Consider the following 12,013-nt stretch of genomic DNA (forward strand, 5'->3'; position numbering starts at 1 on the left):
CACGCTCTCTTAGAAACGTGGAATTTCTTTTTGTTGCATTATGAGAGACAGTGAAACAACTTTCTAATTTGATTTTCGGGCATACCGAGACTGTATAAAAAATGAATACTTCATTTCAATAACTATACAACCTGGAAGAGTAGATCAACTTTGCCCAAGAACATTGAGTAAACGAATAAGGGAAATATACGAAAAATGCAAAACACTCCTAAACTTCTTTTGTTATTTCTCATATACTTGCCGTATTCGTTGATGACTTCTTAATAACTATACAACTCCCCGTGTCATATATGACAACACATTAGTTGGAAACTTTTCCAATTCGAAGTATGACTTTAGTATCAACGGTTTGCCAGCAGAATGTCATTCCCCCTGTTTTTTGCTACGCACCCTGTGTTGTAGATGTTGTTATACTCTAATGTTATTATCATTATGATTAAACATTTTGATTTTATAATTTCTTAAGTCATTGTTGTTGTTTTTTGTGTAATGTCTTAGAAATTGGACCTTGCATGATCAATCCATGTTTGAATGGCGGAACCTGCAAAGAGGTTGGCAAAACTAACTTCACGTGCTCTTGCCCATTGGCGTATACTGGAGATCTCTGTGAAAATGGTAATGATGTTTTTATGGTGATAATTTCCATTTAAGTTTCATTTATATACCGTCAATCCTATGTATAAGTATAATGTCATGGCTAAGCGGGCTGAATGGATTGAAATTTATTTTTGATACGAGTTGTTCAAACTTTTTGTAATCTATTTTCGTTAATTCATCATTCAAATTCCCTTCTTTTTTGCTTAGGGGTCATTAGAGTATTACGTCAGCATCGAGGGGGAGGGAGTTTCGGATTTGCTGACTTTTGATGACAAGGGCGAGGGGGGTTTGAAGGTTGCTTACGTCATCAACCACCCGTTTTTCAAGATATGAAATATTCTAAGCTGCGGACGAACAAGCTGCTGTCGTTACCAGGGGGAGGGGGGTCAGTGTTTTGCTGACTTTTGCTGACAAGGGGGGGAGGGGGGTCAAAAATGGCTGAAAATCTGCTTACGTAATACTTGAATGGCCCCTTATCGAAGAAGTACTCTTATCGTACTCTTGTAATATTGGGTAGTGATTCACCAAACGCACACCAACTCTGGCCATATCGCAATATTGCAATTTACTGCCATTTATGAGTTGGGTTAGAAATGAAGGCGTCATCTATCGGTGGTTTTGTCTGAAGCTCATTAGCGGAAAATATCTATATCATTCCCGGGCCTTGAACCTGGAGGAGACCGTGACAGCAACCTTCACGGTGGTATACGAGCATCTCACCACCACGCCATTCGGGCAATATTGGATACTGGTCAATGATATCAGTGTTAAATACTGTTAAGTATTTCGTTTTGTGCTATAAAAGATGTGATCTATGCGAGTGTGACTTTCCTTTGTTTCTCGTGGTATTTTTTCTTTTTTTGTGTAGTGGTTCGAATCCATTAATGCCATTATGTCTAAATATTGCTGATATCACCGACAATTAATGTGCTTTTTAATTTTTTTTCTATTTCTTCATTAAACCGATTAAGTTTTAATCATATTTCTACTAGAGGAAGTTTTCTACCATGTTAAAAGGATAAGCGACCTTCTTAATGTCAAGTGAGGAGTTTTTTACTAAGATTTTGAACTTTTTTTTCTTGTTTTCCAGCGTTGAATGTGACGTGTAATCCGAATCCGTGTAAGAACAACGGCACATGCGTCGACCAGAAGAACGGTTTTACGTGTAAATGCACTGAATGGTACGCTGGAAAAGACTGCTCCGTAGCCAAGTGGTGCATCAACGGCTCCGGGTCAACCATTTGTGACAAAGCCGGTTGCGACTTTGATGTGGAGAGGAAACTCGGATATTGCAAATGCAAAGAGAATCAATACTTTGATTACCAAACTCGGTCGTGCAAAGGTAATGTATTTGCATTTCTAATCGCGAAACTAGATTGTAATTTATCGACTATTTGCTGTCTTTTTCTATTTGAAATTATGTTCGTTGAGATGTTCTAGGGCAAGGATGCTCAACCTTTATTAGAGAGAGGGCCGTTTTATTGGTTTGAGAACGTGCCGCTGGCCACTTGAGTACAAAATTTTGTTAGAGGTCGCGGACTACATTTGGCCCATGGGTTAAGCATGTATGTTCTAGTCTAGGGTATTAGTGTTGAAATTAATTTCTTATGCGGCAAAAAATCTGAATATCGTAAATTGGTGATTCTCATTATCTAGTGTCAGCTATACATCATGGTGATGATTCAATCAGTTGCTGGAATTGAGATGCTAGCATTGCCTCGTTTAGGAATTCAGAAGTGACTATCACAGACGTTGTGGTCAAAAAGAGTTACAATAACCCAAAAAGTGTTCAGTAGGATTCAAATCGCTCAATCCAGCTGACCAACCGAGCGAGTGTTGTGAACTCACTAGAATGCTCCAGGAGGTATTTGCTTATCGATTGTGAATATTGGGAACATTCTATTTCTGGAAAATAGCGTCATTAGCCAAAGATCTGAATAGTTGTGAATGATCAGCTAGGAAATTGCCATGCTTTGAAGCCATGGTCATTGACAGAAGTCTTCGGTGGTATAAGGAACCCAAGAGAAATGCTCACTAAACTCTCACACCTCTGCCCCCCTACCTGCAAAATCTTAGCATGACAAAAGAGATGCATTCGTCGTGAGGTTTCTGCCTTACACGCGCACACTCTCTCTCCCATCAGCATTATGCAGTTTTAACACCAATTATACTGACCAGATGGCACACTTCCAGTCATTCACGAACGGGGGGCAAGATGCTCGTCTACCACCATGAAGGCTAACCTCAGGTCCACAGGTTCGATTCCAAGGGTAAGATCATAGATACTTTCCCGAAACTGAGATGACCACCGATAGATTGCGCCTCAATATGCTCTCTGCTAAAAGGTCCCCTCTTCCAAGACTGGGACTAAAGTATAGCATGACTCTCTTCAACACTATTGATTCTTCTTTAGAGAAAAAGATTTCCGACAACTCGATCTTTTATAAACTGCTGTATGGCGATATGATCGGAGTTGGTGTGCAAAAATGTAGCCATTCCACTTGAGATATGATCTTTCAAACACTGGAGCCTCGTGGTCTATGGTCAACATACGGAAGCAAAGTGGGACGTCTCCCACGTGTGCCAAGGTACGATGAATAATTCTTTGTGTCTAGGCTTGTTAATGCAGCTCCATTAAATGGTGATTTGTTGTGAATAATCATGGCTATTGTTTGAAACGATGGGAGACAGCATACGCTCGCAGCAACAATCAATGACTGATTCACGAAAACAGTCTCGAGCTGGTCCCTCAACATTGTTTTGGCACAAGGGCATAGCGAGAAGGGACTTTGGGGTCTGGTTCCCCCTCCCCGAAATGTGATAGTGATAGCAACCGAGAGACACTCAGGCTCTGTCACACTCGGTGATATAAGCACATTGTTTCTGGGTACTCGGGTGCCTCCGGGAAAACCTAACCATTTATTACAAATACAAATACAAATACAAATACAACGCCACAACAGGCAAAATGCCCAACGAGGTGGCTGATAAAAAGATGCCCATAAAAATATGGTTGTCATATGTTTCAAAAATACAGCAACCCAATTAAAAATGCAATTAACACAAATTACAAACAATATATACACATGATAAAATATTATACAATGCCCATAAAGAATACTTATGGTTGTCTTATTCTAAGAATGGATAGCTTCTCGATTTACCCCAACATGTTTATCGTATTTCTTTTTAAACGTGTCAATTGTGTTACAATTTACTACCTCCGGGGGTAAGCTATTCCATTTATTAACAACCCTATTGGAGAAAAATTCCCTGCGACACCATAACCTTGCATTGTCCCTCACCAATCGATACTGGTGTCCCCTTGTAAAAGCAGTCGATTGGCGGTGTACTAAAAGTTCATGGTCCATCCTATCCATCCCATTGAAAATTTTGAACACTTCGATCATATTTCCTCGACACCTGCGCTCATCCAATGTAAACATATTCAAAAAATGAAGTCTTTCTTCATAACTCAAGCCCTGTGTGCCAATAAGGACACGCGTAGCTCTTCTCTGCACCCCTTCAACCAAGTCTATGTCCCTCTGTAGGTATGGTCTCCAAAACCTTACAGCATACTCCAGTCCAGGACGAACTAAGCCTCGAAAAAGCGGAAGAATGACTTTAGGAGAACGCGAAGAGACCTTTTTGAAAATGAGACCAAGCATTCTATTCGATTTTTTGACAACCGCTGAACAATGTTCAGAAAACTTAAGTCGCTCGTCAATGAGAATTCCCAAATCGGTGACTCTAGTTGCATCCGGGATAGTGACACCATTCAACTCGTAAGAGAACCGTGGGTTGTTCGAACCAAAATGAGCGACCATGCACTTATCTACGCTAAACGTCATGCTCCATTCATTTGCCCATGCTGCAATCTTGTTTAAGTTGGTCTGGAGCAACTCCCTATCGCTTTCATTTCCGATTACCCCCATTAGCTTCACATCATCTGCGAATTTGCTAGTAATTCCATCGATACCCTGATCGAGTTTGTCGATAAAAAGTGAAAAAAGTATGGGGCCAAGGACACTTCCCTGAGGAACTCCACTTGTGACGTCTGTCCAACCAGAGAATTCCCCGTTCACCATAACTCGTTGCGACCTATCTCTTAACCACGATTCTATCCAATTCAGCAAGTTGCCCCCTATTCCAATCTCGTGTAAACGCTTCAAGAGTTTGCCATGTTGGACCCGAACGAATGCCTTCTGGAAATCAAGGTAAACAACGTCGACATTTTTGCTCTTACCCAAAGCCTTAGTCACGTAATCATAGAAGCAAAGGAGGTTAGTTGCACATGACTTCCCCTTCCTGAACCCATGCTGATTATCCGACAATACATTTTTCTCGTCTATCCACTTCACAAACTGCCTTTTGATGATAATTTCCAAAATTTTCGAGAGGGAGCTCGTCAAACTCACTGGACGATAATTAGACACCACTTCTCTACTACCCTTCTTAAATATCGGAACAACGTTAGCCAGTTTCCAATCTCTCGGGACGATACCCTCAGCAACACTACTCCTGTATATCTGTGCGACTGGCCCCAACAATTCATTAGCACCTTCCCTGAGAACCCTGGGATAGATATCATCTGGTCCTGGTGCTTTGCTTGCACATACATTTCTTAGAAGATTTAGGACCTCCACGTCTTCCACTTGAATATCGTTGAGCGTTTTATTACCCCATGCAACACCCGTATATCGAATATCATTATCTCCATTAAAAACCGACGCGAAAAAGTCATTGAAAGCACTACACATGCCTACATTGCTCTCTACTTTTGAGCCTCCTATCGAGAGGGGGCCAACTGTCCCCTTACATCCATTATTGACGTATCGAAAAAATGATTTTGGGTCAGAGCCAATGTTATCTGCCAACCTAGATTCAACTTGCTTTTTACTATCCCTTATCGCTTTCTTCAACAGTCTTCTTATATCAGTAAACAATGATAGGTCACCTCGTCCACTTTTATACTCTCTGAATGCTCTTTTCTTTTCAAGATAAAGGTTCCGCACGCTATCCGTGAACCATAGAGGGTGTGATGTACAAACACGCTTTTTTCGAACAAAGGGTATGACGTCGTGCAAAACAGAGGACAGCTTCGTACTAAATTCTTCCCATTGACTTACCACCCCTACTGATTCCAACCGGTCTTTGAAAACTTCCGCTAACCTTCTTCGCAAAACATCAAAGTTAGTTCTCCGAAAACAAGGAACCAGTCTTTTGTTATCAACCTTACCTGAGGAAAAGTTACAGTGAAATCTGACGATACGATGATCACTGGAAGAAAACTCTTCCCCCACCGAAACATGTTCAACTAGATCCTCAGAACTAGTAAGAACTAAATCCAAAATAGCAGTACCCCTAGTGGCTTCTGATACATGCTGATACAAAAAATTTTCGAGCACCAACTTAAGAAAGTCTCTTTCATACTGATTTCCAGATGAAAGGTTCTCCCAATCAATACCCGGGTAATTGAAATCCCCTAGTATGAGAACCCTCTTTCGCTTACACATGTAGGAAATTTCATCATGCATTTTGGCGATATAGTTTTGATCCCTATTCGGTGGATTGTAACAAACTCCAACAATAAGCTTATGACGTCTTTTGTTCTCAAGTTCAACCCATATGGTTTCAATATCACTTCTCTGCACGTTACACTCTCTAGCCTTCAAACATGATTTCACGTATATCAACACTCCACCCCCTTTCCCATCAGATCTATTTCTCAAAAAAGTATCGTATCCGGAGATGTGTAAGAAAGATTCATCCCCATCGTTTGCCCAAGATTCTGTAATGGCTATAAGATCCAAGTCCTCCACAACTATCATAGTTTCTAAAAAATCTTTCTTATTACCCAAGCTCCTGGCATTTATTAACACACATTTTAATTTGCCCGGTGGTTTGTTGTCAATCGAGAAGCCATCCAAGTCAGAGGTGGGTAATTCCCCGTCAGTACTGTTGTGATTATCATTAACTACCTTGACCTTGAGAAAGATATATTACATACATGGGCAGGTGCCATAATGGTGTTCTCGAAATGTGAGAAAATGACTGAAAAAAAGGAAACGGATGGCAATGCATATTGTTGATCAATGAAAGTGGGCCTCCCCCCCCCCCCCCAGAACAGAATTTCTGGCTACGCCCCTGTTTCAGCACTGCGTTATTTAAAAACCCCGGAGTATTCTCAATTGCTGAAATCAAACACAGTACCAAAAATTTGCCAGAATCGAATTCACTCATTTCACAGCTTTAATCCTTGACGCCCTTCGAGGCAATGATGTGCTCAAATTGCACAAGCGACGGGGCCTGGGCCTTGTTCGGTAAGTAAGTAAGTAAATGAACTTTTATCCATGACGAAATTCTGATTTCTGTGATTCCCAAAGTTCTGATATATTCTACCCATTGGATTCGTCAGATTTGTGATTGGAAACGCTTATTCTGATTCGCATATTCCTATTTAATGATTTGTCCTTTCAGTGCATACTTATAAATAATTGTATTTTTTCCTCGGCCATTTCTGTTTAAAGTTAGAAAACTCCATAACACGCACGTTCGGTGGAATTGTATCTTTGTCATCATCAGCTACTAATATATGTTATCGTTTTTCCTTCAGATTTTGATTGGTGTCCATTCACGTTGAACAAATGCACGAAGCCTAACGAGGAATGCAAGAACAACAAATGCGTCTGCAAGGAAAACTTCATCAGGAAAGGTGACAAGTGTGAACGTGAGTATCAGAGTACCTAAAGGTATCTGTTGTCTGAACACGACATTCTTCCATGTTAATAAATATATTTTGTATTCTATTGGATTCTCTACAAAGCGATTCATCGTTTTTGGTGTATAGATAAGGGATTATGGTGACAAAAATCAGTCATATATCGCTTTATAAGCAAGCAATAACCAGAATTCGAGCGGATATAAACGTCTGTCACACACACAGTAAAAATGTCCTTTCACGTAATATTTCACTAATTTCAATTGATAAATCCATTTATTTTACAGCCAACTTTTGCTTGAAAAACAAGTGCGGAGAAAATTACGACTGCCAAGATGATCTAAAGAATCCCGGTCAAACTTCATGCCTATGCAAAACAGGATTTTACTTCAATGGTAGAATCTGCTCGAAAGGTAATTTTTCTAGCACTACTCTTTACGGCAGACGTCTTCAACCTTTTTCCTAGTAACGAGCACTGCCTGTACCCATCATCAAAAGAAGAGCACCCCCCTTACTGCGAGTTTGACATACGAATGTGTGAAATCGGGAGGATTTTAATCCTTGAATATAATTTCTACAAGGTGTTTAATCAGGAGGTTGATTAAGTGCTCGTGAGCACGAAGTTCTACACGGGCATAGAGCACTATGGGTGCTTCAGAGAGCACCGTGGTGGCACACATATGTTCTAGTCTTTTCTGGTTTTTTTTTTTTTTTCTGTAATCCCTGACAGATTTCATGTACTGTATGGGATGATTGTGCATGATCTGATGTGGTTATAAAGCGTCTGCCCTCACTCATTAGTGTTCCGGCGACACAGTGGGTTCGATCAGCACCTCCTAGAGATAGAAGGCCTCTGAAACGTTTGTCATAAACGTCATTCAGACTACCTAACAAGTTTGCCACATTTTGAAACACAGCTTCCTGTTTCGTTTCTTCTTATTTTGACGTAGAATCTTCCTGATTGGCTCACAAATACTTCCGCATAGTAATTGGATGTGAGAGCCTTCTATCTCTAGGAGGTGCTGGTTCGATCCTTGATTTTGTGTTCGTATCAATATTTTTTTTTTCGATTATATTCAATTTGCAATGTCTGAGTTTGATTGCCATCTATCTTTGACAAGAAGAAACTGAAAAAAATTGATTTTTTTTTTCACCTCCGTAGAAGAGAGAAACATTTCTCCGAATAAAATTCCCGTAGCCTAAGGGTTAATGGGGTGATCAAGGCCTAATTGTGTTTTCTTCAATATTAAGCCACTGCTGGCATCGTTCACGTTGACTTCCAATTCCACGTCATCCATAGCTTCAAGTTAAAACCTGACTGTTTTGGCTGTTATTTTCAGAAATTATTTTTAAGGATCACTGTCGGGTATTTGGAATTTGAAGTGATCAAAGTGAATTTACCTTGTGTTGTGGTGGTATATTTCATTATACAAAATGTATATTTATAGTTGATGTGTGCAGTCACCCGGCATTCGTGAAATGCGAACAGATATGTCACTCGGACGGGACTTGCGCTTGCGAGGAAGGTTACGATCTGTTGCCTGATGGAAAAAAATGCGGTAAGTGGCAATTTTATATTCGTCGGCATTTATGAAATCGATTCATTTCCTGCATTTTCTCTGATGTCTGAATTTTTATAATTTTGCATTTTTTTTTTAATGTTGCTTAATATATTTCTGATGAAATAATATTTTGTCAATTTCAATTCCAAAGATTAAGACAGGGCTGGACAAATCACAAAAAACAAATCTAGGTGCCAGAGGAAATTTTTAGGCGTCAAAAATTTTTTTTACCCTGAAGAAAAAAGGTCCAAATTGATGCTTCTTTCGACCTTTTCACAGCATGGTGACCCTTTTTAGCAGATATGATGTTGTGAATTCCAAGCATTTTGCGCTGCTCTCAGCCTGCAATTTGGTAACTACACAAAGAAAACTTTAGGTGCCAATATCAATTTTTTAGTTGCTATAGCGACCGGCCTGGTACCTAGGATTTGTCCAGCAGACACATTTCGCTCCTAGTACGTTTCGTCCCCGGTACATTTCGCAAAGGGAAATATCAAACCCTGATATTTCCTGTCTTATGGTTAGGCCTGTCCTAACCGTATGAGTGACCAAGTGAGTGACCATACGAGAGATCAAAGATTTGGACATGTCACCCTCACATTTCGATTGCCTCGACCGTATGAGTGACCGTATGAATGGTCGCATAAGTGACTGCATGATTACTCAACCATACTGCCATTTATACGGTCACTCACTTGGTCATTCATACGGTCACTCATCTAGTCATTCACTTGGTCACTCATCTAGTCATTCACTTGGTCACTCATCTAGTCATTCACTTGGTCACTCATCTAGTCATTCACTTGGTCACTCACTTGATCATTCACTCAACCATACAGTCACTCGCACTTATATGGTCACTAACTTGGTCATTTATACGGTTAAGCACTCACTTGGTCATTTATGCAATAACTGACTCACTCATATGGTCGCTCACACAGTCACTTATACGGTCAAGGCGGGTGAAATGAACCGGAAACGAAACTTCCCCCGGGGCGAAATTTCCGGATCCCATTTAATGGGAACCTACTTTTACGAAGGAAGAGACGCGGCATTTGTTTAAAAGAATTTAATTTTTCTACGACATTTATATTACAGTCGAATCCCGTTATAGCGAACTCCAAGAGACCGGAGAAATCACTTCGTTAAAATGAAATTTCGTTATAAAGGAATTCCATGTTTTAAACTTATCTGAAGGATTCGTTAAAACGAGAATTTTACTATAATGGGATTCGAATGTACGAACTGTGAATTCAATTGTGCCATTTGGAGTATTAAGGAATCATTGCCAAATTAGTTTCAGTGACAGAATGAGGCAATACAGTCGGCCTCGCCTAATCAGATATAAAATTTCCTTGTAAATACATACTAACCACTGTAAACATATTGTTTTTATTGAATAAAAACATGTAAAAATCAATGAAACAAGTTGAAATTCATTAAAAGCTGGATTTATGGCTTTGTAATGTTCAATCTGGCTTCAGCACATTCAATTATTTCATTTTCTTTTTGTTCTCTGTTTGACCCATAGAGGGCGCCAATAGTTCCCCATGAAATTAGAAAATTGGCATAACGTTATTTGGCTTCATAAAATGTCATTCAAATGGGAAAAAAATGCATTTAATTTTGATGTTTGATTTGAAAATTAGGGGAAAAACAACATTTTTCATGAAAACGTTTTGACGGCCAAAATTACGGGAATTTCTTGTCAACTACAAGTCATATGGTCATCCTATGTTTACAAGTTTCTGACCCAGAACGGGCAGAAATAGCGCGTATCTGGCCCACGGACTGAAAAGGTAATGCATCCCTGGTGTATACCATGATGCGGTGCGAAAGAAACAAGTGTGCACAACCTTTTCAGTCCGTGGGCCGGATATGTGGTATTTTTGACTCTCGCGGGCCCAAAACTAGTTCATATAGAGCGACCATATTAATAGTATTTTCCGGGACGTTGCCGTGTCGTTTCGGTTGTCCCAATTTTTTTTTTTTTTTTTTTTTTACAAAATGTCCCGTTTTTACACTTATTTTCAACGAGGCTCAATGAAATTTTTGAAAGCAAGGATTAAGATTTTTATTGTGACCTCAGAGAGTCATAATTATCGTAATATAATTTTTATTATATACTTAATGAATTCCCTCGTTGGAAACTCGTGAAGGTCTTGGTAATAGAGAGAAAATGTGCGAACATGTGTGTGTGTGGATGTTTTTTGAAATCGTTGAAATTCTTATTTATATCTTCGAACTGATTCCATGCATTTTATAGCACATAATTTTTGCATTATAACAGAAGCCAACTCCACGATGAACTGCACTTTGGATTGCGGCAAACAAGGCACTTGCATCCAGAAAGATGGGCATTTCACTTGCGTGTGTCCTGCTACTCATGTCGTGCTGAATGGAACTTGCGTCGGTGAGAAAATTTCTTGAAATATACGTAGTGCAATTTCGTAATTAACCAAAATTGTGATTTATAATGTATACCAGACTGACGCTGTCGTTCACTGAGGATTACGGACTGTCAATTTTATCAGAACCGGGTGAAAGGAAAACAATATTTGCCTACCTAATTTAGCTTCCCCGTCACTGACTAGCCCGAGGAGGGCTGCCTGGCGACTTACTAACTGCCCTTGTTTGATATGAAGAGGGAGGGTAAAGACAAGTTTGTGCGTGTTTGTGTTGCTGTGAAGTGAGTAGAAAGGCAAAATAGGTCCAGGTAAAAGTCATCGTCTGAGATTTACTTTGGTTCATTTGTTCAGAAACTCGCAAGCCTTTTAACTACAACAGGTTCTCGATCAGTGAATCAAGTCATGCAATATGTCTTCGAGTGGGAAGTGGGGAGGAACACCACATAAGTTAAACTTATATAAGTTGTGAAGCAAAAAAAAACCCGGATGTGTGGATGGGATGTCAAGAAAATGTTTATACACGGTCTACGTGTACCAGACAGAGCCAATTACATCACTTTCCAATCTGCATGCCACAATACCAGTGGCATGAGCATCCATTTTTCAACGGTATCAGAGATATACCGTATTTTAACTTTTATAAGAAACCCCCTGATTTCTGGGGTTTAAAATTTGAAGAAAAAAGTTAAAAAGATATAACATAATACTATCCATGTGTAAGAAAC

The 12,013-nt window shown here is 39.7% G+C and overlaps 1 protein-coding gene across 1 annotated transcript in view; it reads left to right on the forward strand.

Annotated features, from left to right (window-relative positions):
• LOC149081509 (uncharacterized) overlaps nt 1-12,013 on the forward strand; it is a 119,235-nt gene that overhangs the window by 83,625 nt on the left and 23,597 nt on the right. The window contains exons 36-41 of the mRNA XM_089238347.1: nt 499-615; nt 1,688-1,939; nt 7,214-7,327; nt 7,606-7,731; nt 8,767-8,877; nt 11,171-11,293. Of these exons, the coding sequence (XP_089094473.1) occupies nt 499-615; nt 1,688-1,939; nt 7,214-7,327; nt 7,606-7,731; nt 8,767-8,877; nt 11,171-11,293 (843 nt within the window). The remainder of the gene's footprint in view (nt 1-498; nt 616-1,687; nt 1,940-7,213; nt 7,328-7,605; nt 7,732-8,766; nt 8,878-11,170; nt 11,294-12,013) is intronic.

Source organism: Pholcus phalangioides, unplaced genomic scaffold (genome assembly GCF_987345545.1).
Source record: "Pholcus phalangioides strain wild (caught in Gottingen) unplaced genomic scaffold, Ppha-v1.0 ptg000010l_1, whole genome shotgun sequence".
Taxonomy (NCBI): Eukaryota; Metazoa; Arthropoda; class Arachnida; order Araneae; family Pholcidae; genus Pholcus; species Pholcus phalangioides.